The sequence below is a fragment of the Ranitomeya variabilis genome, chromosome 2 (assembly GCF_051348905.1).
Source record: "Ranitomeya variabilis isolate aRanVar5 chromosome 2, aRanVar5.hap1, whole genome shotgun sequence".
Classification (NCBI taxonomy): Eukaryota; Metazoa; Chordata; class Amphibia; order Anura; family Dendrobatidae; genus Ranitomeya; species Ranitomeya variabilis.
The window spans coordinates 169,168,401-169,196,174 of NC_135233.1; the positions used below are offsets into that span (position 1 = coordinate 169,168,401).

Here is a 27,774-nt window from a genome sequence, read left to right on the forward strand (position 1 = left end):
GACGCAAGAAACGCTTCAAGTTGCATTTTTTTTGCGTCCAACTTTCGGCCAAAAAGGACGCATGCGGCGCAAAACGCAGCGTTTTAGCGTGCGTTTTGCCGCGTTTTTGTTTGCGTTGTGCGCTGCGGCGCCGACGCTGCGGCGCACAACGCAAATGTGAACGTAGCCTAAGACTATATTCTGGAGTATCCCTCCATGTTCAGTCTGCACCACCACTAGCGAGAGTGCACGTCTTTTTCTTTACTATCAGGTCTATTTGTCAAGCATAGACTAATAGAAATTCTGAAGAATCACATATTTATGCACAACACGGCACAGAAAATGCCATAGGTAAGACAGGTGCTGTGTTGTGCATAAATATGTGATTCTTCAGAATTTCTTTTAGTCTATGCCTGATAAATAGACCTGAGTAGTCTTGAAAGCTTGCAATTTGTTACCATCTTTTCAGTTAGCCATTTAAAGGTATCAACCACTGAGGACTGTCAATTCTACCAAGTACCAAGATATAAACCTTCTACTCCTTCATGACAAGCATGTTTTGTAATTAGTACAGGTGTTACGACACCAGCTTCTGGAAGCATTTCTGAGAAACCCCACACCACTGCTCATGGCCAATGACCTCCAGTTCACTAATATTCTTGGGTTAGTTAGTGTGTGGCAACGGCCTTCTTCAAAGCTCAAAGATTTTCTACTGGGTTCAAGGCAGGTGACTGTGACAGCCACTCCAGAATCTTCCAGTCAGCAACCAGGACTACTCTCTTCTGATTCTCCTGGATCTCGCTGCAGCATTCAACTTTGTGGACCACCAACTCCTCCTCATTATGCTCCACTCTATCGGCCTCATGGATTCTGCTCTCCTGGTTCTCCTCCTACCTCTCAGACCATTCATTCACTGTATCATTTGCCGACTCTTCTTACTGTTTTCTTCCCCTTACTGTTAGGATTCAGTCCTAAGTCCACTCTTCTTTTCCCAATACACCACTGTATTGGACAAACAGATGATTTGGCCTTTAGTACCATCTCTATGCTGATGACACCCAATTATACACATCTTCTCCTGACATTATTATTACAAAATACCAATGTCAGTAACATCATGTCCTCCCTCTCTCTGAAACTATGTTTCAGTATTCCTGTTCCTAAAATCTCACTTCTACAATCTATATTTTTGTCCAGCCACTACACAGATGCATCCTCACTGTGCCAGTCATTACACTGGTTGCCTTTCTGCTGTAGGATACAACATAAATTACCTCACCCAAAAAGCTCCCAGCGTGCTTCCCCCTCTCTTCTTTATCACCCTACCCTGACTGGAGTACATGACTTTCAGAGGTGCACAGTGGAAAGATGCTACTGGTTCATTAAGTTGTGACACATCTCACTTCAGCGGTGCCGTCAGTCACATCGGAGTGCACAGCGCCAGGCTTACTGTAGTGATATGCGTCTATACTACAGTCCATGTGACGCATGACATGGATCAATCCATCTTTATGCATTTGTGTTATATAGACTCCTGTCTCTTCTGATTCTGTGACTTCTCCCCTCCCCCACTCCATCAGCTTGTCTATGTTTTCTAGCTACACAGTTGTGGAGAAAGTGATGGAGGCAGCAGCCAGCACTAAGCCTCTGCCTCCATGTCACAGGCTGACTGTGTGCATTACAAGCACTGCCCGGCCTCTCGTAAAGCGACATCAAACAGGCTGCCATCCCCATAGCCATGGTTATAGAGGAATGCCTCATTTATGAGCCTGACCCTGGCACATGACGAGCGTCCTGTATGAGCCTGACCCTGGCACATGACGAGCGTCCTGTATGAGCCTGACCCTGGCACATAACGAGCGTCCTGTATGAGCCTGACCCTGGCACATAACGAGCGTCCTGTATGAGCCTGACCCTGGCACATGACGAGCGTCCTGTATGAGCCTGACCCTGGCACATAACGAGCGTCCTGTATGAGCCTGACCCTGGCACATAACGAGCGTCCTGTATGAGCCTGACCCTGGCACATGACGAGCGTCCTGTATGAGCCTGACCCTGGCACATGACGAGCGTCCTGTATGAAGCTGCCCGTCCCTGGCACATGACGAGCGTCCTGCATCAGTAATAGTTGAGCCTCCCCGCTGCCGCCAGTGAGTGTCAGTCAAGGTGTGCGCTGGAAGCTGCGGCTGCGGCGGTACCAGGCGGGAGGAGGGAGCGCGCACCCTCCCCAGTCATTCACCACAAGCCTCACGGCTGCAGAGCACGGAGCGATCGCTGGGCGCCTCGTATCCAGCTGCCAGGCACGGGAGCCCACTGCACGCTGCTCTACCACTGGCATGGAGCGGGTGTAAGGGACACATTGCCAGCCGTGTGGATGCCACCCTCCCGCCCCAGGTACACTATGGTGATTAGTGGCCGCAGCAGGCACAGTGATTGAATGTGAGGACTGCTGGCATACGCCGCGCTCGTCTGGAAGGACTGGAGTATTGCACACTGGATCCCGCGACCTGTGCAGTCACCTTTACCTGAGATCTGGATGTAAATTGTCCCCGATCGCTTCTCATGATGAGCTCAGTGACAGGAAATAAAGAGAGGATTCCAGTCAGCTCCAGGAGCAGGAAATATGGGGTAAGAAACCGCACATGCATGGATGTCAGGGGCAATGTCCTGTACCAGGCAGTGGGCACCGAACATCACACAGAGGCATATAGACTCTATATGCCAGGCAGTGTGCCCATGGAGAAGAACTAATGTGATTGATCTGCATACTGTATGTGGCAGCCAGTGGGCACCGAGCATCACACATAGCAATAGATCATCGTGCACAGCAGCCTATGGGCACAAGGTACTGATGTAACTGATCACAGGTATGTACCCTCATGTGGGCACACAGCATCATACAGAGGGGCACTGATGTAACTGATCACAGGTACGGTATATACCCTCATGTGGGCACACAACATCATACAGAGGGGCACTGATGTAACTGATCATAGGTGTATACCCTCATGTGGGCACACAACATCATACAGAGGGGCACTACTGTAACTGATCATAGGTGTATACCCTCATGTGGGCACACAACATCATACAGAGGGGCACTGATGTAACTGATCACAGGTATATACCCTCATGTGGGCACACAACATCATATAGAGGGGCACTACTGTAACTGATCACAGGTATATACCCTCAAGTAGGCACACAACATCATATAGAGGGGCACTACTGTAACTGATCATAGGTGTATACCCTCATGTGGGCACACAACATCATACAGAGGGGCACTACTGTAACTGATCATAGGTGTATACCCTCATGTGGGCACATGACATTATATATGACTACATACGCTGGCCAGTAGGCGCATAACATCACATAGCGTCCGACAGAAGTCCCTTAGTATGTGTCTCAAGATATACCAAGTAGTGGGCACATAAGTCTTACAGATCAGTGCCCCCATATGCCAGCCAGGAGACATACAGCACTTCTGTGCCCCGGTACAGTATTTACGGCACTCGTCAGTGGGCATCGCACTGCTTTTGTGGTGGATGTGTATATACACACATATATATATTGGGGCATACTGTGAGGTATGTGCCAATGCAATGTTAACGTTCAAGGGTCCGCATCATTTATGGTTAATGAATGGGCTGCCGTTACCGGTATGTGACATGTTAGTCACACTCGTGATGATTGGAGCAGTAGTGAATGCACACAGATGCCTATGTCCTGTACAGGAGCCTGATGGACGCACACTGTGCTGGTCCTGTTCAGATATCGTGTGTACATAAAGCTGTCGTAGCTTCAGACATTTCTGACATGTGATGTGTGACAGGAGACATGTCTGTCCGTGACCAGAGCACCAGATACACATGAGTGGCTGTGCAGTCTCAGAGATACCTGGTTATACAGACAGACTGCCATGGGTGCTATATACAGGACATATGGGCACACTACAGGGCCAGACACTGGATTTTGGGAGGTATTTCACGAACACCTTCATGTCATTGAACTTTGGTGAAATTAGGCCCTCTGGTATTCAGTCCAGGAGCCATTCCTTTCGCAGGAGCCTCATGGGCATGCTTCCGCCTCATTACTGTCTTGGAAGAATCATGGCCAGATTTGTTACCTATGGCACAGACAGGGCAATGTATGGAGGATAATGAGCTCCTGTCAGAGGTGTCCCTACTTGTCTTCACAGACCAATTGACCAGGAAGCAGCATTTTCCCTACAAGAATCAAGATGTTCCTAGATTCCTAGATGGTGTTGGTGGCAATTATTGCGTTTATTTAGGGTGGGCGGTATGTGCCTTGTAATACTGCCCAGAAGCCATTGTCATCCGTGCCTAGAAGGCAATACACCTGATGGGGGATCAGCAGAACAAAGACTGGCCGCCCCATCTCCACCAGGCATCCCTGGCACAGGAGGCTTTCATCTCCAGTACAGTTTGGACATGTGAGGAGTATGATCTGCAGTAAGGAGGAGCAATGCTTTCCTGCAGGATCTCTGCCTCGGATGAATCGGGGCTGGGGTGGAAAGCTAAACTGCAAGGATTAAAGGGAGTTATTGAAGGGATCGTATTAAAATTGAGAAGTATATATCAGGAATGTATTGAGACTGAGAAGAGCAATGCAGGTCTGATAAGTGTATCATTGCCCCGAATACAGAGCTATAGCTGGTGGGATGGAGAAAGGAACATAAATCCCCCTGTTGGCCGCTTATGATCTGCACAGGTCTGTGCAGGGGGCTATTAGCTACATCACAGTGTGCATTCTGTCATCACATGCACCTCACTAGAGATTTGTAGTCACCACTGCAGTTTCCGCATCATTCTTGTCTGTTTGCCAGATTGTGATCCAGACCAATGCCGCACTGAAGGATCTCCGGTCTCTGCTCCGTTTCCTTTGTCTTCATCCTGTGTTACCTAAGCTTATCACAACTGAGGTACAATCCAAACATTTGTGTCCGCACCATAGAGGAGGCTCTATTCAGCTGTATAGAGAGATAATCGGAGAAAGCTCTGTAATACCACCGCACAGAACAGGCTCGGTTACAATAGTTATATATATTTGTCCACCCCTTTCTTCCAATGTTCTTACCACTGTCATGCCCCATTAACTCCGTCATTTTAATCATGATAATCACAAATCCCTAATTTCGATGGTTTTACTCATATCAAGTATTGTTACGTCATCAGTATGCCAATTGCTGGAATCGCACAATTCTTAGAATTGAAGGAATGTGGCCCTCAGAAATCCACAATAACACAGTCACAACAGGAACTTGTCTGAAGAATTAGAATCCCCCCAAAAAGTGCTAAGCTGGAGGTGGCACTGCGTGTAAAAGAAAGAGGGGCTTAAATACCCTGATGAATTACTGGAAGTACCGTAGGTGTGGGTTCTGTCATTCTGACCCTGTTCTCTTCACTGTTAGGCTGCCGTCACACTAGCAGTATTTGGTCAGTATTTTACATCAGTATTTGTAAGCCAAAACCAGGAGTGGAACAATTAGAAGAAAAGTATAATAGAAACATATCCACCACTTCTGCATTTATCACCCACTCCTGGTTTTGGCTTACAAATACTGATGTAAAATACTGACCAAATACTGATAGTGTGACGGCAGCCTTATACTGTATAAAGGATAACAGACAGTTACGTTTTAATTTCAGGTGAGGTATTAACGTATGCCTGGGAAGTGAGGGAATGGTAGTTCCAGTACATATGGTGCTAGCAGAATGCTGGTAGAGAAGAACTGTTCACTTTAAAGGTTTAATTTACAGGGCAAGAGACTGTAGATAGTTCTTGGACATAGTGCAGGAACACTACGCTTTTCTGCAGATTAAGTAGGAAATGATAAGTAAGTAGTGATGAGCGAACGTGGTCAGATAGGGTGTTATCCCGCATGCTCGTGTGCTAATAAAGTGACTGGCATGCTGCAATAATATGTCCGAGTCCCTGCAGCAGCATGTCTCTCGGCTGTGCCACAACCCATGCAGGGATTACCTAACAAACAGACTGTCTCTGCATATATTGCAGCCGCAGGACATATTATTGGAGCACGCCGAAGACACTTGGTTAGCACCGAGCATGGATAACACCTTACCCGAGCACATCGCTCATCACTACAAGAAAGTTGTAACACGGCGATCCACAATGAAATTCAGTACATAGCTCCAGTTTTCAAGCATTGCATTGTCGGCACATAGACGGCCATTACTAGCTCCAGCCACTCCTGCCGGGTAACATTGGAAGACCCGAATTCCCCAGCGGCCATGGAGATCATTGTTTCACCATGCAGAGCTATCAAAGTAAGGTATTTATATACAAGAGACAATAATGTAACGTAAAAGCTACAACATGAACCTTTCCGATCCAAGGTTCCATTTCTGATCATTGTCTCATCGGATCACTTTCTATTGACATGAGTGCAGGTTATGGTAACCATTAGTGTTAGTCAATGGATGGTAACATTCTGCAGTGTTAGTCACAGGAACCGTCAGGACTTTACTGCACGTTGTTATTGGTTACAATCCCACTATTAAAGAGAGTGACTCCAATAATAAAACTATATTGGCTTTGGCTACACAATAGCCCAGTGCCTCCTTTCTTGGGATAGGCAGCTCTCTACTCGCGGCCAATACTCTCTGTACCTCCGTCCTGTCTTATTGCCCTGCTATATAGATAATGGTCAGAGAAGGATCTATAGAAATATTAGACATTCCCAATTCTTTACACAATCATTTTCCCAGTATAATTATTCATAATTATAGTGAGCGGATTAACTCCTACTAGTACAAGCCCTGACACTGACTGCTGAGATCATGATCGCGCAATGAAGACATCTGATTTTAACAAAAAAAGGTCAAGAGGTTCTTTTTGATACAATGCTAAAAGTGCGTTCACCCTGCGCGATTATTAGGGAACATTCCTTCCCAATGTGCAGTGTCACCAGGCTACCGATCACCTGACAGACGAGCTAGACTCTTGTTTGTTGGGTGAAGTGGTTTTTAGAGGGGTTATCCGGTAGTGACGGGCTATAGGAGTCATGTGACACAACAGTGTCACATGACACTCCGAGAATGGCAGCAGTAACACTGCAGGAACCGCGCCACTGCAGGAGGTGTGTATCGACTGTTATTAGTTCATGTGGGGTGCGGAAGTGATTAATCCAGTGCTTGCCAGTGGTGGACAACCCCTTTAAGCTTGTCGAGAGCAATGATAGTATATGAGCACAGAACAATTTTTTAATGATTGTTCTGCGTTCATTGGACGTGCAGATCACCTATCAGGACATATGTAGCCAATCGCCAGTCATTTACAACCGTGGGGCGTTCATTGTGAGTGGACCTTTACCATCTGGGCAACCCCCCACTACAGCCACAAAACACTTCCAAGATAATTCTATCTGCCAGAATGAAAGCTGAAAAGCACATCAGCTATACAATAAATACACCACCTCACTGTACAGCCATGTTCAGACATGAAGAATTATGTGCCTAAATGTAAATGGAATCTGCAGAAATTCCACTGGCAATGTGCGCAAATGGGTTTTTTATGCCTCATTTACATGCTATGTAGAAAAACAAAATCAGTGTGGAATAATGACAGTACCGTGGATTTTATCATTTAGTGCCTGTTTATTGTTCCTGTGGATCTCACACTAAAAAGACATTGATTAGCTCCATGGGACTTTGCTGGTGCTAACCCATCTATGCATCTGCATATAGCCATTGTAGCGGAAATTCTGATCTGCAGCCACCAATGTCCGATAAAGGTTTCACTGAAGACTAGTGATGAGGGAACGTTCTCGGATCAGGCGTTACCCATGCTCGGGTGCTTCACCTTCAGCGTGCTCGAATACTATGTTCAGTCCCCGCCGTCCCCCCCCCCCCCCCCGTTCAAACATATTTTTCAAGCACGCCGAAGACACTCAGTTAGCACATGAGCATGCGGGATAACGCTTGCTCCGAGCACGTTCACTCATCACTACTGAGCATCCATAGTGGATCATCATTTCTGCGCGCAATCTTTGGGTCATGCACTGCCTTATTTAACCTTCAAGTACACATATTATATATATAATATAATATAAAAGCTAAGATCAGTCAGAAAAAATGCCATGCTCCATCAGATTGTATGTATGGAGGTATTCTTACCTGGAGGCATTGATTCCAGTCTAATTCCACACATAAGGCACCTGACATCCTGGCTGCAGTACAGGGGGGACTGTGAAAAACCGTCCCGAGGAAGGTGTGATCAGGTATTATTTGTTATGCAGGACCTATGACCATGAGACCGCAGAAGCTTTCTTTAGGAATCAGTCATTAGTCAGTACGACAGCAACATGTCATTCTGTATTGCAGCCTTCAGATCTCATTAGAAGTTGAGATCTTTTGAAGACCACTGAGAACCATATGTAGCTGCGCACAGCAGCCGAGCACATGAAAGAGCATGGTAACTCTGATTGCTGTTTGTTTGAAGAGCCAGTCTAGTTACAGCGTGACGTCAGTGGGGTGCTTTTATGATTTGCCAGAACGCTATCAAGCAATCAGAGCCAAGTTTGCTTTCCTCATCTCTAAAGAACTACACTTTTGCCCCTGCTCAAGTTTCCCTTGATGTCATATAGCAAATATACAGTGTGTCCGTAAAGTCATGGTGCACTTTTGACCAGTCACTGGAAACAAGCAGCAAAAAACGATAGAAATGTGAAATCTGCTCCAAATAAAAGAAAGACTCTCCCAATGTCATACCTATTCAGTGCAGTTCGATGTTGGCTCCATTTGTTGCCCTACACACATCCAAGCGATAGTGAGGTTCTTGCCACACACGGGTAAGGACATCTGGTGTAACAGAGTGAATAACATCTGTGATTATCTATTTTAAGTGATTAATGTTGTTGATACTTTCAATGTACACATGTTGCTTCACATAGCCCCAAAAGTAAAAGTCTAAGGGCGTCAGATGCGGTGATCGTGGTGGCTATGGCTTGACAGAACCCCTGCCTATCCACAACCGGGGGAATGTTCTATCCAGAAATTCACGAACAATCGTGGCGTAGTGTGGAGGAGCACCGTCCTGTTGAAATATGACACCTTCTGGAAACTGTAGCACTGCATACAATTCCAACGTGTCAAGATACGTGTTTGCCATCACAGACCGCTCCGCGAAAAAAAATGGGCCTTTTACCTTATGCATCAGGCCACACCACACGTTCACTTTAGGGGTGTTATGTTCATACTCAACGTAGGCATGAGGATGTTCAGCAGCCCATATTCAGCCGTTATTGTGATGACCATGTCCACAGATATGGAAGGTCGCTAATCGCTAAACACAATCTCTTCTGCAAAAATCTTGCATCATTGTCGATCTCATGAAGCATATCTGTAGCAAACGCGCACTGTTTGGGTCTATCTGCCGGTTTGATAGCGTGCAATAGCCACAATTTGTACCCCATAAAACAGACGTTTCTTTTACACCTTATGAACTGTACTATTGCTTAGGTGTAATTGTTGAGCACACGCACGCACAGATTTTTTTTGGCTCTTTAGGTAGCTATCCCGTATAGCCTCTACAGACTCATCACTGACTGATGGCCTACCAGAATGGGGATTCTCCACCAAACTACCGGTTTCCTTCAACTTCTTATCCCACCGAGTAATGTTATTCCTATGTGGTGGCGCTTCGTTATAAACACGCCAATATTAATGTTGCACTTTGGTCACAGTTTCGAATTTAGCGAGCCACAGAACACACTGAACTTTCCTCTTTACCGTCCACATCTTGACTGGCATGGAAAACCACACAGCTGGCATAAGCTTCTGGCTGCATGATGTCACAGACCTGGCAACGTATTATTCAGAGTTCAGTTTATCAGGGGTTAATCTGATTGGGGGCTCAGCAACAGCTTAAGGCTAAGTTCACACGTTGCAGAATTGCCGCGGAAATTTCCGCGGCAATTCTGCGCCTCCTGCCGCGGGTATATCGCATGCAGAATTAGCATGCATATACCCGCAGAAAACTAGCGTTTTGCAAGCATAATTAGCTTGCAGAATGCTAGAGTTTTCCAAGCGATCTGTAGCATCGCTTGGAAAACTGACTGACAGGTTGGTCACACTTGTCAAACATAGTGTTTGACAAGTGTGACCAACTTTTTACTATAGATGCAGCCTATGCAGCATCTATAGTAAAAGATCGAATGTTTAAAAATAATAAAAAAAATAAAAAACATGGTTATACTCACCTGCAGACCTCAGCGGCGTCCGTTCCTATAGCTGGAGTGCAGTGAAGGGCCTGCGATGACGTCACTGTCTTGTGATTGGTCGCGTGAGTCACATGAGCGGTCACGCGACCAATCACAAGACAGTGATGTCATCACAGGTCCTGAACCACATCATCTATAGGAACGGAAGAGAGATCATGCACCGGAGAGGCGGGAACACTTCGGGGGCCATCAGAGGGTGAGTATAGGACTATTTTTTATTTTAATTTTTTATTTTTTACCAATTATATGGTGCCCAGTGCGTGGAGGAGAGTCTCCTCACCTCCACCCTGGGTACCAACCGCACATGATCTGCTTGCTTCCCGCATGGTGTGCACAGCCCCGTGCGGGAAGTAAGCAGATCAATGCACTCCTATGGGTGCAGAATCGCCGCGATTCCGCAATTTTAATGAACATGCTGCGTTTTTTTCTGGAATGCGATTCCGCTCAGGAAAAAAATGCAGCATGTGCACAAAAAATGCGGAATGCATTCTCTTACATAGGATGCTTAATGTAAGCGTTTTTTTCACGGTTTTATAGCATTTTTATAGCGAAAAACTGCGAAAAAAACGCGAAAAATATGCTACGTGTGCACACAGCCTCAATGAGTTTGTGTTGTTTTATTTGTTCTTGTTATCTCTCCTCATGAACAGGTCTGATATGATTGGGCCAGAGAAAGGGTGCTAAAATGTAAACTATAAATAGATCCTGTGACTGGTCAAAAGTGCACCATGACTTTACGGACACACTGTATAAAAACAATTGATGTCCGGTTAGTAGTGGTAGGAAATGTCAGGTAATTTACACAATGGTAATAGTTGACGATAATTGTATTTCTTCATGTAGGAGTATTTACTTTGCTCTGTTACTCAGGCCTAATAAATACATGTTCCATATCATGGCATGTTTTATCAGACTTTGGGTAATTAACAGGACACTGTCTGATTTGCTTCACAGGAGGCACAAGATGCTCTCTGGTAGGTTATTAATTAATGCACCCTGCTACCATCTCTCCGCAGGTATGAGACATAAACCTGGCTATCTACATGGTGCATAGATACCAGTTGTCCCAGATTTCACAGAACTCCAGGGCTAAAACATCACCCAAAAGTGAGCATTCTGGGGTGCACAGGGTTGGGAGCATTCCCGGGATGGTTGGAGGTAGGACTTTAGCATTCCCAGAAATATTGGCAACTATGTGCGTTGTTAAGAACGATAATTGAGCAGATGTGCTATCCTTCAGTCCCCTGGTGCATCAGTGACCCACTCCTCAGTTTACTAATGGTCCTTCCTTGGTCACTTTTGGTAAGTAATAACAAGACCTACTATTTTGGAGGTGCTATGGCTGTTTTGCAGATGCTATGTATAGCCATCAAAACTAAGCCCTTGACAAAGTCACTCAGATTTCCGGTTGCCCAAATTTGTCAACTTCAAGAACTTACTGTTCAAGTTCTGCCCAGACAGGTGTCACTGTAAGTAATATACCGTAATCTGTGGTCACTGCAGTTTTCATTTGCTCATTAAACAATCAATTGATAGTTGTTCATGCAATCACAATATAGTAGCGGCTAATTGCCAGTGCAGTTTTCTGTTGCGATGGTGCCTCACCATGCTCAGGTTGGTCACCCTACTAGGTCACGCTAAGACCTCATTTTGTCGTCAGTGATTATTCTGTTATGCAAAAAAATGGTTTGCGTTTCATCAGTGTTTTTTTTGTAACAGGCGATGCAGAGCAAAAAAAAAACAATTTTTCTTTTTTTTTTACAAACAAATTATCTCTGCACTCAAACATTGACTCCAAGTGCACTCTCATAACTCATTGTTTTAGAATAATTAATTATTATAGCCTCAACCAAGTCTACATCAAGACCAAGCTTAAAGAGGAAGACAACCTTTCACTACATTTTTCATGTTAAACTGGACACATGATGTAAATTTTTTGTTTTGTTTGTTTGTCTCTCCATTGCTGAGATATTGCAGATTAAAGTATTTGGCACCTAAATAGTTATTTTTTTAAGTCCTAGTGGGTATTGCCAGAGAGATTCTACTGGGGACTTGCACTTCTTCTTCTTTCTGATGCTGACCAATCATATGTTGTCAACAAGACACTGGGAAAAGAAGAGTGATGACATGTGCTGGAGCTGGATGACATGTGCTGGAGCTGGATGACATGTGCTGGAGCTGGATGACATGTGCTGGAGCTGGATGACATGTGCTGGAGCTGGATGACATGTGCTGGTGCTGGATGACATGTGCTGGAGCTGGATGACATCTGCTGGAGCTGGATGACGTGCTGGAGCTGGATGACATGTGCTGGAGCTGGATGACATGTGCTGGAGCTGGATGACATGTGCTGGAGCTGGATGACATGTGCTGGAGCTGGATGACATGTGCTGGAGCTGGATGACGTGTGCTGGAGCTGGATGACGTGCTGGAGCTGGATGACATGTGCTGGAGCACAGCAGAGCTGAGTGTGATTCACTGACAGCTTCCAGCTCTCATTCCAAACAATGCTAGTAGCTCTCCTCCTCTCATAGTGCTGCCAACTCTACCAATCTTAAGCAGGCATCCACATACTAGGGTGAAAAAGAACACACCAGCACTATGTGAGGCATAATGATACAGCATTCAGTGTGGCGGGAGGGGTAGTACAGCGGAGTTGGCAGCACTACACTTTCTTTGGCAATGCTAATGTGTATTTGGTGGTCCTGCCAATATAGCTTACTTGAATTTGAGAGAACTGCTAGAAGTGTTGTAATGAGACTGAACTTTTGCCGTACTGCCCCTCCCCCTACACTGAATTCCAGATGTGAGGGCTGAAAAGTGTCAGGTAATCACACTCAGATCTGCTGCGCTTCAGCACGTTATCACTGTGCAGTGTGGAAAGGGACTGTTGTTCAATGCTATTGTGGGGGTGTGTTATTCTTTTCCCAGTGTATTGCTATTCGGTCTGCATTAGAAGGTCAGTGTAGTGCATTAGAAAGTGGAAGAAATATACGCCCCCTATGATATCTTTCTGGTACTTAAAAGTAATTAACTGTTTTCATGCCTAATACTCTGATTGCTAATGGCTCCTCAATGAAGAGGCAAAATTAAAAAAAATATTATGCCTATTATAGTGTGTGTCCAGTTCAACATGAAAAATGTAGTGAAGGTCCTCTTTAAAGCACCACTTCAGTGGATTTTTTTTATTTCAGCGCTCTCAATGAAAGTCTATAAGAGCCTCGTTATTGTTCTCATAGACTTGCACTGAGTAGTGACTTCTGGCTTGCCCAGCAAACACAGGAGCGATTCTGCAGGTCACAACCTGTAGAAGAGGACCATAGTGGCGCTCGCTGATAACACAAGAAGACGGTGGCTGGTAAGTATAAGACTATGGGCAGGGAACTTGAATTAGTGACACCACTCCCCTAGTTCAATAGAAAAACAAAACGCTGAAGTGGTGCTTTAAGCTTAGTCTTGATTTCATTAAATATTCAAAAGTAATGGGTTACGGGAGTGTACTTTGAGTCAATGTTTGAGCATAGTAATGATTTATCTGTGGTATTGTCAGAATTATATGTGTTTCTGGTATGTGTGGCGTCCGTTTTCACATGTACTGGAGACGTGTAAACACGCACACCCATTGTAATCTATGGGGCTGCGCACTTGTCTGTGTTTTCACATGGATCATATGTAGACATGTCTGTTTTTTTCCGGCAGCATGGATGACAATATGTGCTGCACACGCGCACGGATGATATAAGTGTGACATACGTGTGCTGTCTATGTTTCACGTACTGGAATAGAATGCAGAATAGAAATGACAGCTTTTTAGGCATTAAAGATGTGCAAAGATAATAGATATGGGCTAAGTAGATGATAGATATGGGCTAAATAGATGATAGATAGCTATCCGTGAGACATATACAGTTACAGTGGGGCAAAAAAGTATTTAGTCATTCAGCAATAGTGCAAGTTCCACCACTTAAAAAGATGAGAGGCGTCTGTAATTTACATCATAGGTAGACCTCAACTATGGGAGACAAACTGAGAATAAAAAATCCAGAAAATCACATTGTCTGTTTTTTTATCATTTTATTTGCATAGTATGGTGGAAAATAAGTATTTGGTCAGAAACAAAATTTCATCTCAATACTTTGTAATATATCCTTTGTTGGCAATGACAGAGGTCAAACATTTTCTGTAAGTCTTCACAAGGTTGCCACACACTGTTGTTGGTATGTTGGCCCATTCCTCCATGCAGATCTCCTCTAGAGCAGTGATGTTTTTGGCTTTTCGCTTGGCAACACGGACTTTCAACTCCCTCCAAAGGTTTTCTATAGGGTTGAGATCTGGAGACTGGCTAGGCCACTCCAGGACCTTGAAATGCTTCTTACGAAGCCACTCCTTCTTTGCTCTGGCGGTGTGCTTTGGATCATTGTCATGTTGAAAGACCCAGCCACGTTTTATCTTCAATGCCCTTGCTCATGGAAGGAGGTTTGCACTCAAAATCTCACGATACATGGCCCCATTCATTCTTTCATGTACCCGGATCAGTCGTCCTGGCCCCTTGGCAGAGAAACAGCCCCAAAGCATGATGTTTCCACCACCATGCTTTACAGTAGGTATGGTGTTTGATGGATGCAACTCAGTATTCTTTTTCCTCCAAACACGACAAGTTGTGTTTCTACCAAACAGTTCCAGTTTGGTTTCATCAGACCATAGGACATTCTCCCAAAACTCCTCTGGATCATCCAAATGCTCTCTAGCAAACTTCAGACGGGCCCGGACATGTACTGGCTTAAGCAGTGGGACACGTCTGGCACTGCAGGATCTGAGTCCATGGTGGCGTAGTGTGTTACTTATGGTAGGCCTTGTTACATTGGTCCCAGCTCTCTGCAGTTCATTCACTAGGTCCCCCCGCGTGGTTCTGGGATTTTTGCTCACCGTTCTTGTGATCATTCTGACCCCACGGGGTGGGATTTTGCGTGGAGCCCCAGATCGAGGGAGATTATCAGTGGTCTTGAATGTCTTCCATTTTCTAATTATTGCTCCCACTGTTGATTTCTTCACTCCAAGCTGGTTGGCTATTGCAGATTCAGTCTTCCCAGCTTGGTGCAGGGCTACAATTTTGTTTCTGGTGTCCTTTGACAGCTCTTTGGTTTTCACCATAGTGGAGTTTGGAGTCAGACTGTTTGAGGGTGTGCACAGGTGTCTTTTTATACTGATAACAAGTTTAAACAGGTGCCATTACTACAGGTAATGAGTGGAGGAAAGAGGAGACTCTTAAAGAAGAAGTTACAGGTCTGTGAGAGCCAGAAATCTTGATTGTTTGTTTCTGACCAAATACTTATTTTCCACCATAATATGCAAATAAAATGATAAAAAAACAGACAATGTGATTTTTTGGATTTTTTTTTCTCAGTTTGTCTCCCATAGTTGAGGTCTACCTATGATGTAAATTACAGACGCCTCTCATCTTTTTAAGTGGTGGAACTTGCACTATTGCTGACTGACTAAATACTTTTTTGCCCCACTGTATATGAAAAAGTTTGGGCACCCCTATTAATCTTAAGCTTAATGTTTTATAAAAATAGTTTTTTTTTTTGCAAGAGCTATTTCAGTTTCATATATCTAATAACTGTTGGACACAGTCATGTTTCTGCCTTGAAATGAGGTTTATTGTACTAACAGAAAATGTGCAATCTGCATTCAAACAAAATTTCACAGGTGCATAAGTATGGGCACCCTTATCATTTTCTTGTTTTAAATACTCCTACCTACTTTTTACTGACTTACTAAAGCACTTTTTTTGGTTTTGTAACCTCATTGAGCTTTGAATTTCATAGCCAGGTGTATGCAATCATGAGAAAAGCTACTTAAAGTGGCCACTTGCAAGTTGTTCTCCTGTTTGAATCTCCTCTGAAGAGTGGCATCATGGGCTCCTCGAAACAACTGTCAAATGATCTGAAAACAAAGACTATTCAACATAGTTGTTTAGGGGAAGGATACGAAAAGCTGTCTCAGAGATTTAACCTGTCAATTTCCACTGTGAGGAACATAGTAAGGAAATTGTCAGGAATCTGAACATTTTTAACCTTTTGTGCATTACTGCCCTTTTCCAAGATGGCGTCTATGGTCTCATGTGCATTGTGTCTCCTGCTATAATACTCCACCCCAGCCTTCAGTCTGTGCTAGAGTATTCTACCTTGCATCCAGCTCCTGACCTCTGATTACTCCCTGGCTATACACCTGCTCCTGTGAACCTGTGTGGTGATCCTGCTACTCTGCTCTGAGTTCCTGCTGCATACACAAGTTTCCAGTAATCCTCCTTCATCTGCTGTTCGTGTTTTCTTCCCTCTGCATTTGCTGGTCATGTAACCTGTTGCTGCTTTGCAATAACCTGAGACTATTAACCAGGCCTCCCTGGTTGAGCTAAGATATGATTTGAACTGCCTAATAAGCATATCTGTCTGTGCCTGGACTAAGACAAGGATTTATTCGTGTCAAGTATCCTCAAGAATAACTGTGCTTCATAGACTTTCTGCTTGATTGCATTTTCCTCTGAAGTTTCCTATAGACTGCTAAGCTGCGTTTATTATTTGCACCAAGTGTTGTGGACTTGAGTTTCTCTCTGCACATGTTTGAATCACCGTGTGATAATATAGACTTTACCACTTATAAAACTGTGTCCTGTAGTTGTCTTGTACCATGCAAAGAGTCTCCTGAGTTATCCCCTATAATTATTACAGGATACTCTAGCCTAAAAAAAAAAAAAAGGAGACTGCTGGAACAATGACTGCAGAAAGCAAATTAGAGCAGGTGTTTTCCATAATTAGATCACTGCAGAAAGATGTGGAAGGTCTGCAAAAGAAGTTTGGAAGCTTTGAACACAATCAACAAGTGTTTGGACAGACTTTGCAGGACTTGAGCAACCGCATGGCAGCCCAGGAAAACAAACTTGCTGGCATAGAGTCCCAGTATGGACGGGCTTTTCAGGACATATGCACGCAAATAGCTGCACAAGTGACTTTACCCTCTGGGCAACCGCCACCAGCTGGCCCACCTAAGTTGCCCCCATTCAGATTTAATGGTGATCGCGACAAATTTCGTGGCTTTGTGCATCAATGTATGCTATATTTTGATGTGCATGCTGACCGTTTTCCTACTGATAGATCCAAAGTATTGTGTGTAATAAGCTACTGACCTCACGAGCGCTCGCCTGGGCGAATCCGATGATTGAGTCTCGTGACCCACGGTTAAATGACTTGGATGATTTCTTGGCCGCTATGGCATTAATGTTTGATTACCCTAATCGCTGTGCAACCGCTGAATCTGCTTTGTTGTCTTTACGCCAGGCTAAACGTTCTGTTATTGAGTATGCCACTGAATTCGGGAGATTGGCGGTAGATACCAATTGGGACAGTTATGCACAATTGCCTATTTTTAAAAGGGGTCTGTCTAGTATTGTAAAAGATGAACTAGCCCGCTCTGATTCACCACAAGAGCTAGAGACATTTATACAGCATTGTGTGCGCATAGACATTCGCCTTACTGAGCGTAGGCAGGAGAAATTTGCTGCATATAACCGTGTTTCTAACTTTTCCCTTCCTTCCAAAGAGCCTGCAGGTAAAACCTCTCGGGAGGTGGAGGAGGTGCCCATGCAAATTGATTCCGTTCAGAGGCGCGAGATCAATGAGTGCGGGGAGCATCGCCTGCGTGAAAGTCTATGTTTCTACTGCGGCCAGTCTGACCACTTCTTGATCAGTTGTCCTAAGTGTCCTAGACGGCCTAACAAGGTGCTAGCAGCAATAGGGGAGTATGACAACTGTGATGATGAATCTGACATCTCTGAATGTAGCCTCCCTTTAAACGCTGTATTCCATTCACTTTCTATGACTTCACCCCCCAAGGAGCAGAAGGAAAAGAACTCTCACTGTTCTCTCCCTATTAAGATCCTGTGTTCAGGACAGTGGATTTCCAGTTCAGCTATGATTGACTCTGGTGCAGGTGGCAATTTCATGGATATCGCATTTGCCAAGGAACATGGTATTAAAATTCAGCAAAGAGCCTCTCCAATTACTATGGAAACAGTGGATGGGTCATCTTTAATCTCTGGGCCTGTGGATCAGGAGACCGTACCCCTTGAAATTTTGTTGGAGCTTAATCATCAGGAGCAACTTTCTTTCTTGCTAATTTCTTCTCATTTTCCTGTGATTTTAGGCATTCCTTGGTTGCGTTCTCAGAACCCAATTATCAACTGGGAGACCAAGGAGATTATCTTCCCAACAAGGAGCAACTCAGCGTTAACAGAAGCTGTCCCTGAGTCTACGGCTACGGAACCACATGTACAGGTATTTTCTTTACCTTCAGCTTATAAAGAGTTCTCTGACATCTGTGACAAGAAGAATGCAGATCAGCTTCCTCCACACAGGCATTATGACTGTCCCATTGAGCTGCTTCCCGGGGCAGCCATTCCTTTTGGTAACGTATACCCTTTGGCGGCACCTGAGCTTCAAGCCTTAAAAGAGTATATTGATGAAAATCTGGCCAAAGGCTTCATACGTCCTTCTTCCTCACCAGCAGGCGCACCTATCTTTTTTGTAAAGAAGAAGGATGGGACCCTGAGACCCTGTGTTGACTATCGAGAACTCAATAAGGTAACCGTACAAAACCGTTACCTTTTGCCTCTGATTCCCGAATTACTGGAAAGAGTCCGCCATGCTAAGGTGTTCTCTAAACTGGATTTTCGTGGGGCTTATAATTTGGTGCGTATTCATCCAGGGGATGAGTGGAAGACAGCATTCAGATGCCGGTATGGACACTTTGAATCTCTTGTGATGCCCTTCGGGCTTTGTAACGCCCCTGCAACATTTCAACACCTTGCTAATGACATTTTCAGAGATTTGTTGGACCAGTTTGTAGTGATCTATTTGGACGATATACTAATCTTTTCTGACTACAAGAACATGAAGAACATGTCAAAACTGTTTTAAGACGTCTGAAAGAGAACCATCTGTATATTAAGCTGGAGAAATGCGAGTTCCATCGTTCTGAGATACAGTTCTTAGGTTATAGCATCTCTCCCCAGGGCCTGAACATGGAATCCGGTAAGATTCAGGCTATCCTTTACTGGCGGGTACCCAAGAACGTTAAGGAGGTCCAACGTTTTATTGGTTTTGCAAATTTCTACAGACGCTTCATTTGAAATTTTTCTGATATTGTCCGTCCCATTACTTCCTTGACAAAGAAGGAAAAGCCCTTTAAGTGGTCATCACAGGCTCAAGAAGCTTTTGATCGGCTTAAAGTCTGTTTCACATCAGCACCGCTGTTGATACACCCAGATCCAAGACTTCCTTTCATTGTGGAGGTGGACGCTTCTGATAATGCTTTGGGGGCTATTCTCTCCCAAAGAACTGGAGAGAAGGGTCTGCTACATCCTTGTGCTTTCTTTTCCCGTAGACTAACCTCAGCAGAGAAGAATTACGACGTGGGAGACAAGGAATTGCTGGCTATTACTGCGGCTTTCAAAGAATGGAGGCATCATCTGCAAGGAGCTGCACAACAGATCATAGTGCTAACTGACCATCGCAATCTAGAGTTCCTTAGATCCGCTAGATGTCTTTCTCCTCGTCAGGCTCGTTGGAACTTATTTTTAAATCAATTTAACTTTGTTATCTCGTACCATCCAGGTTCTCGTAATGGGAAGGCTGATGCTTTATCCCGAATCCATGCTGCGGATTCCGTGCCTGGAGCCCCGTCCAAGACCATTCTATCTGATGCCAATTTCATTGGAGTTATCCACGATCAGGACTTGTGGAAGGAGTGCAGGGAGGCCTATGAAGGTGATGTATTTCTGGCCAACCCACCTGTGGATATTAATCTTGTCTTTAAGGGTGGCATGTGGTTCAGAGATCAACGTATCTATGTCCCGGAGGTCGTCCGTCTGCAGATCCTCAAGTTGGTACATGACTCCAAGTTGGCTGGTCACAGGGGGGTACAGAAGACACAAGAGTTCCTGAGCCAATTCTTCTGGTGGACAACTTGCCTGAAGGATACCAAAGACTATGTTCTCTCTTGCGAGGTATGTGCCCATTACAAGACTCCTCATGTGGCACCTACGGGTCTTCTACAACCATTACCTGTTCCGTCCCGCCCTTGGGGGTCTATATCAATGGACTTTATTGTGGAGCTGCCTACATCGGGGGGCATGAATACAATCATGGTGGTAGTTGATCGCCTGACTAAAGTTGCTCATTTTGTTCCGTGCACCGGCCTCCCCTCAGCTAAAGATACAGTGAACTTGGTTATACAGAATGTCTTTCGGTTTCACGGGGTTCCGGATGAGATCATCTCTGACGTTGGAGTACAGTTCACTTCAAGATTCTGGACGGGGTTTTGCTCTGCACTTAATATTAATGTCTGTCTCTCTTCTGCTTACCATCCCCAGACAAATGGTCAGACTGAGCGTACCAACCAGATGCTGGAACAATATGTAAGATGTTATGTCAGCCATCTCCAGGATGATTGGTTGGAGTTGTTGCCATTAGCCGAATTTTCATATAATAATTCTCAGAGCGCCTCCACTAAATTTACACCTTTCTTTGCCAATCTGGGTTATCATCCGTGTATTTTACCTAGGTCTCCAATTAATTCTCCGGTTCCGGCAGTGGAGGAAAGGCTGACTGCGATGAGACAGAATCTGGAAGTTCTGAAGGAATCCCTGACCACAGCTCAAGAACGTTATAAGAGATCGGCTGATAGATTCCGTAAACCTGCACCCATGTTCAAGGTAGGAGATTCCGTGTAGTTAGCAACTAAGAATCTGAAGTTAAACGTTCCTTCACAAAAACTTGGACAGAAATTCATTGGCCCTTTCAAGATCAACGGTATTGTGAGCTCTGTGGCTTGCCAGCTGAAGCTGCCTAGGACAATGAAGGTACACCCAGTTTTTCATGTGACTTTACTAAAGCCTGTATCTCCTAATACCTTCCAGGGACGTGTTGTGCCACCTCTGCAGCCTGTGGTGATTGATGGGCAAGAACAATTCTTGGTGGAGGAAATTATTGATTCCAGGATTCGCAGGAATCGGCTCCAATATCTGATAAGATGGCAGGGATATCCCCCTGAGGAAGACTCTTGGGAACCTGTGGAAAACATCAATGCCCAACAGAAGATTTCTCGTTTTCATCAGAGATTCCCTGAGAAACCAGGTCCAGGATCGTCCTGAGGCCACTTCTAAGGAGGGAGTAATATCAGGACTCTGAACATTTTTTACTTTTTGTGCATTACTGCCCTTTTCCAAGATGGCGTCTTTGGTCTCATGTGCACTGTGTCTCCTGCTCTAAAACTCCACCCCAGCCTTCAGTCTGTGCTAGAGTATTCTGCCTTGCATCCAGCTCCTGACCTCTGATTACTCCCTGGCTATACACCTGCTCCTGTGAACCTGTGCGGTGATCCTGCTACTCTGCTCTGAGTTCCTGCTGCATACACAAGTTTCCAGTAATCCTTCATCTGCTGTTCGTGTTTTCTTCCATCTGCTTTTGCTGGTCATGTAAGCTGTTGCTGCTTTGCGATAACCTGAGACTATTAACCAGGCCTCCCTGGTTGAGCTAAGACAAGAACTTATTCGTGTCAAGTATCCTCAAGAATAACTGTGCTTCATAGACTTTCTGCTTGATTGCATTTTCCTCTGAAGTTTCCTATAGACTGCTAAGCTGCGTTTATTATTTGCACCAAGTGTTGTGGACTTGAGTTTCTCTCTGCACCTGTTTGAATCACCGTGTGATAATATAAACTTTACCACTTATAAAACTGTGTCCTGTAGTTGTCTTGTTCCACGCAAAGAGTCTCCTGAGTTATCCCCTATAATTATTACAGAAATGGAAGAACACAGGTACAGTTTTTGTTAAGGCCAGAAGTGGCAGGCCAAGAAAAACATCAGAAAGGCAGAGAAGAAGAATGGTGAGATCAGTCAAGGACAATCCTCAGACCACCTCCAGAGAGCTGCAGCATCAACTTGCTGCAGATGGTGTCACTGTGCATCGGTCAACTATACAACGCACTTTGCACAAGGAGAAGCTGTATGGGAGAGTGATGCGAAAGAAGCCATTTCTGCAAGCACGCCACAAACAGAGTCGGCTGAGGTATGCAAAAGCACATTTGGAGAAGCCAATTTCTTTTTGAAAGAAGGTCCTGTGGACTGATGCAACCAAGATTGAGTTGTTTGGTCATACAAAAAGGCGCTATGCATGGCGGCAAAAAAATACAGCATTAAAAAAAAAAAAAAACTTGCTACCCACAGTAAAATTTGGTGGAGGTTCCATCATGCTTTGGGGCTGTGTGGCCAATGCCGGCATCGGGAATCTTGTTAAAGTTGAGGGACGCATGAATTCCTCTCAGTATCAGCAGATTCTTGACAATAATGTTCATGAATCATTGACAAAGTTGAAGTTACACAGGGGATGGATCTTTCAGCAAGACAATGATCCAAAACAACGCTCCAAATCTACTCAGGCATTCATGCAGAGGAACAATTACACTGTTTTGGAATGGCCATCCCAGTCCCCAGACCTGAATATCATTGAACATCTGTGGGATCATTTGAAGAGGGCTGTCCATGCTCGGCAACCATCAAACTTAACTGAACTGGAATTGTGTTGTAAAGAGGAATGGTCAAAAATACCTTCATCCAGGATCCAGGAACTCATTAAAAGCTACAGGAAGCGACTAGAGGCTGTTATTTTTGCAAAAGGAGGATCTACTAAATATTAATGTCACTTTTCGGGTGAGGTGCCCATACTTATGCACCTGTCAAATTTTGTTTGAATGCAGATTGCACATTTTCTGTTAGTACAATAAACCTCATTTCAAGGCAGAAACATTACTGTGTCCAACAGTTATTAGATATATGACACTGAAATAGCTGTTGCAAAAAAAACAATTTTTATAAAACATTAAGCTTAAGATTAATAGGGGTGCTCAAACTTTTTCATATAACTGTAATTAGTGCCTTGCATGTGTAACTTACTGTACATGTATTACCCTAATAAATAAATTAAGAATAATGACATTTGACCCCCCATTTTTTTAAACCAGTAGAGATTATGCAGACAGCTGTGAGCTGATATTATCAGGCTGGGAAGGTCCTGGGTTATTGGGCCCTTCTCAGCCTTAAAATACAAGCCCTCAGCCGCCCAAGAAGTGGCACATCACATGAGAAGCTCCAGTGCTGACGGTTCGCCTTGGCTCTTGCCGATTGCCCCGATTGAGCTGTGAAATGTCCAAATACACAGCTGACATCAAGCCCTGATGTTAGTAATGGAAGCCTTATAATATCAGCTCACAGCTGTCTCCATTACCTTTGAGACAGTGATCCAGCAAAATTCCAACACAAAAGTCTCTTTAATGTTTTATCTAAAACAAAACAGCACACGATATCCTTCAGATAGCAGCCGAGAAACAGGACAGTTCACTTCCAGATTGCAGCCGGGCACAAGACAGTCCACCTCCGGTTCACAGCTGGGCACATATCTTCTGGATTACAGTCACTAAACACGCCAGTCTACCTCCGACCAGTTGCCGTGGGTGACTGTACCGTCGTGTTAACGTTCTACTCACAGCATTGCACAGAACACGATATCCTCCGGATTGCAGCCAGGAACCATATCCTCCAGTTTACAGTCACTAAATGTGCCAGTCCACCTCTGACTAGTTACCGTGGGTGACTGCACCTCTGTGCCCGCTGTGGGTGCCAGGCGTCTCAGCTTCCTTGGCTGCTTGGCTTCGCTTGCCTGTGTTGCCTCACACGTGGAGCTCTGCAGAGCAGACTGCTCTGCCCTCGAGCCAACACCAGACTGACACTGACTCTGACCCTGACACACCCAAGCCCTATACTGCAGAGTTTTAAACTAGGAGCCTGTGGCCTTCAGCCACATGGAAAACCCCGCCAGGAATGAAACGGACTGCAACACTAGCATCTGCAGTCTGTTTCAAAACACCAAAGCCCAGAGTAGGTTTTCCCTAAATCTGCCTTGGACAACCAGCATGACCAAGACCATTACTCACTTTAGTCTGCATTGCAACCACCGCTATGCCTGTGACTGCAATGCCGTCTCATGGCCTCAATATGCCTCTGTGTGCATCCTGGGGGGAACATACAGTGACCCTCACATGTAACACCAGTCACTGCCTCACAACACGGATGGTATACACGTACTTACGGATGGCCAAAACAAAATCAGACGGATAGAAAAAAAAAACCGGACCTGCTCACATGTACTTTTTTTTTAAGAGGACGTGTGAAGGGGGTTTCAGGGTGTGATGTATACATAGGATTTAATTTGGCCATAGGCATGGAATGAAACAGGACATCACATGAGCAGCAAATTAGTCAAGTGTATGGACCCATTCGTTGGACTCTGCCTGGGAGCATACATAATGCATACATACATACCCGCTGTTCCCGGATCAAAAACTGGTGAATCCTCGCAGCACACTGCGCGTGCACTAGGGGGATTCATAAGTCTGCAGTCACACAGAGTGACTGCAGACTTATCAATTTTGACTGGGCAACCCTATTTAACAAACTCTGACTTAGATACATCTTATTTTTAAGAGACTTCAAGAAAAGTGTGACAAATATATTTTTTATGTAAGTGTTGTATTTTAAGGTGCATAATCTTTAGGAATTCCCTATTTTGTTTATAATAACAGAAAAATGGAATTCATGTACCATAGTTAACAAAACCATCAGTAAAGAGACAGAAACAGCACCTTATAGATCCAATTGAATACAATAGGGTCAGAATTCCACCAGGGTGCACCATTTCTGCCTAAAAAATAGTTCTGAAGTCATCACACTTATAGTTTGTTGGAAACTAATTATACTTAAGATAGGTAATTCTATTTACTTCTTTCTTGTAGGTCAATGAGGTCTGCTCCCCAACAAAAACAACAGCACCCTTCTCTCCAGAAAGCTGGTATAGGAAAGCCTATGAGGAGTCTCGTGCTGGAAGCAGGCCGGCACCTGAAGGTGCAGGGTCCATACCAGGCTCTTCAGGGACACCTTCTCCAGGCTCTGGCACGTCTTCTCCTGGCTCCTTCTCCGGTTCTCCTGGACCCGCATCCCCTGGGATTGGCAATAGCTCCCCAGGATCATTAGGAGGATCTCCAGGATTTGGTACAGGGTCTCCAGGTTCTGGGAGTGGAGGTGGATCATCTCCTGGATCAGACAGGGGTGTGTGGTGTGAGAACTGCAATGCACGTTTAGTAGAACTGAAACGGCAGGCCCTAAAACTTCTGCTGCCCGGACCACACTCCAGTAAGGTAAGAGCTGAGGTTTCGCAAAAAATAATTGTGGATGAAATATTTTTGTTTTATGAAATGCATGACACATGTATTGGAGGTCAAAACATTTTAATGAGTGTATATCAAAGAAAACGAGACTGCGTAAAACAAAGATGGTCCTCACGCACACACTAAGTCAATTAACCTGATAGATGCCAAAAAGTGTCTTTGTGGCCTCCATGAGGCTGGTACACATTGATGTCTGAAACATTATACTTTTATTTACATTTCAGCCTTTGAGGGACGGATGCCAGTCTCCGACATCCGCTAGAGGTAAACGTCTAGAGCTTTTCCTAGCACAGAATTCAGACATAGGCCATTAACATGATGTAAACAAAGCCCTATATTTTTGCAGGATCCATTATTTTATTTATCATTTAAGTTGACGGCTCAAAACAAAAGATGCAAACTGATATAAATTTTTATCAGTTTTTCAAGCAGCTTAGATCATTTGCAAAAGAAAATAGTGCAAAAAAGCATTGCAAAATGTAGCGATTAATAATTAATTATTTCAAAAATAGTGAAAAATATTCAATGCATCTTATTTGTAGTTATATCACTGTCTATTTAGGGTGTCATTTATAATTTAAGTATCTCTTTAAATCTTTTAAGTCAGTCCGCAGTAACTGAATGAAAAGCTGATATATTAGAGACAGAACGATAGAAATAGCCTGGGCTCCTTCCAAGATGTTGTGGGGAGTCCGATGTTTCAAAGGATTTCAGCCTATAAATCTTTCTTAAATTGCAATATGGGCTGAAAGAAACCACAATTCACAAAGAACTTGAAACATTTGTGATTGCTGTGAAGGAGAGAATAGAGAATGTAATTATTGCTAGTAATGAACTTTGGAAATAGGTTAATATGTTCCTTGGGTCAATAATTTTTATGATTTAAATTCTTGCATTTGGGGCTAAAAATCATTTTTTTGCAATTGGGTTTCACTAAACATTTTGCATCATTTGCCTTCTGTAATCTTTGAGTTGCACTCTCTATTGCTGGCTGCGGAATGAGTTCACTGATAATTCACAAGTGAGCTCATTCTGATTGTCTGTGGGGGAGTTTGTAACTCCTTTGTCTGTTTCTTTTAGGTCGATCAACCACATCAAAGTTGGACGAGCAGAAAAACAAAGGGCTTTTAAAAACCAATTGGTACAACATTTTTAATGAAACCCAATTGAAAAAATGATTTGCAGCCCCGAATACATGAATTTAAGTGAAAAAAATGTTCCTGATGCTGCACAATCCCTTTACAAGTGAATTGTCTGTCGCACAGTAATGATCCATATAGGTGTTATAATGTTACCATATATTAGAGCTATGGGAGACACAATGTTTAGTATGCGAAACGTTAGATCTGCCTGCTGCCAGGTTTCCTTTTAGAGATACTGGTATATTTTTCCTTATGTTGCTATTTTGCCTCCACAAAATCTAATGTGTATGGGGGTCCAAAGCATCATTTGTGACATATTAGTGAGCAATCAGATCCTCCATTACTGATTGTCATATCTAGGCATCTTATCATGGATTTCTCAACGTATGAGCTACTGTACTTGTTTAGTAATATTTTTTTTTCTAGCATTTCATCTAAAATTTCCAATTTCTTTAACCAGGAGCAATTTTGTTAAAAGACATATAATCATATTGATCACAATGGAGTTCCCCTGTGCTAGTCAGGCCTAAGGCCAGGGTCACACTTGCGAGTGTGATGGGAGAAACTTGCCCGAGTCTCTCGCATCAATACCCGGCACTGCACGGCACGGTATTTCTCTGCAGCTGAACGCTCCGGTCCCAAGTGCCGGCGGCAGTGCCCAGGTATTGATGCGAGAGACTCGTGCGAGGTCTCACATCACACTCGCAAGTGTGACCCCGGCCTAATACTTATATTTTAGGGTCTGGGATTTCTGTTATAAGCTTGTGATGTTACACTGGCCCAGAGATTAGTCTGAGAACATGTCATAGCTTAAATTTGTTTATGAGATGATTTGAATGAGAGCTGCCATTCTGCCATTCATTATGTCTGCAAGAGAAAGCTGTCATTCAGTCAATAACCTGTCAGTAGGCTCAACCCTCCTAAGCCATCTATATGGGCATGTAAATCATAGGAAGCTGACTAACATGATGATACCTTGATATCTGCAATCCGATGTTTTATTTGAAATAAATATATGTTTTTTTAATATGCAAATGAGCTGTTAAGATC

At 44.1% G+C, this 27,774-nt stretch overlaps 1 protein-coding gene across 1 annotated transcript in view; it reads left to right on the forward strand.

The window, feature by feature from the left end:
* The first annotated feature begins 1,934 nt into the window (after nt 1–1,934).
* KIF26B (kinesin family member 26B) overlaps nt 1,935–27,774 on the forward strand; it is a 521,116-nt gene continuing 495,276 nt past the window's right edge. The window contains exons 1-2 of the mRNA XM_077283159.1: nt 1,935–2,607; nt 25,151–25,552. Coding sequence (XP_077139274.1) covers nt 2,542–2,607; nt 25,151–25,552 — 468 coding nt within the window. The 5' untranslated portion in view covers nt 1,935–2,541. The remainder of the gene's footprint in view (nt 2,608–25,150; nt 25,553–27,774) is intronic.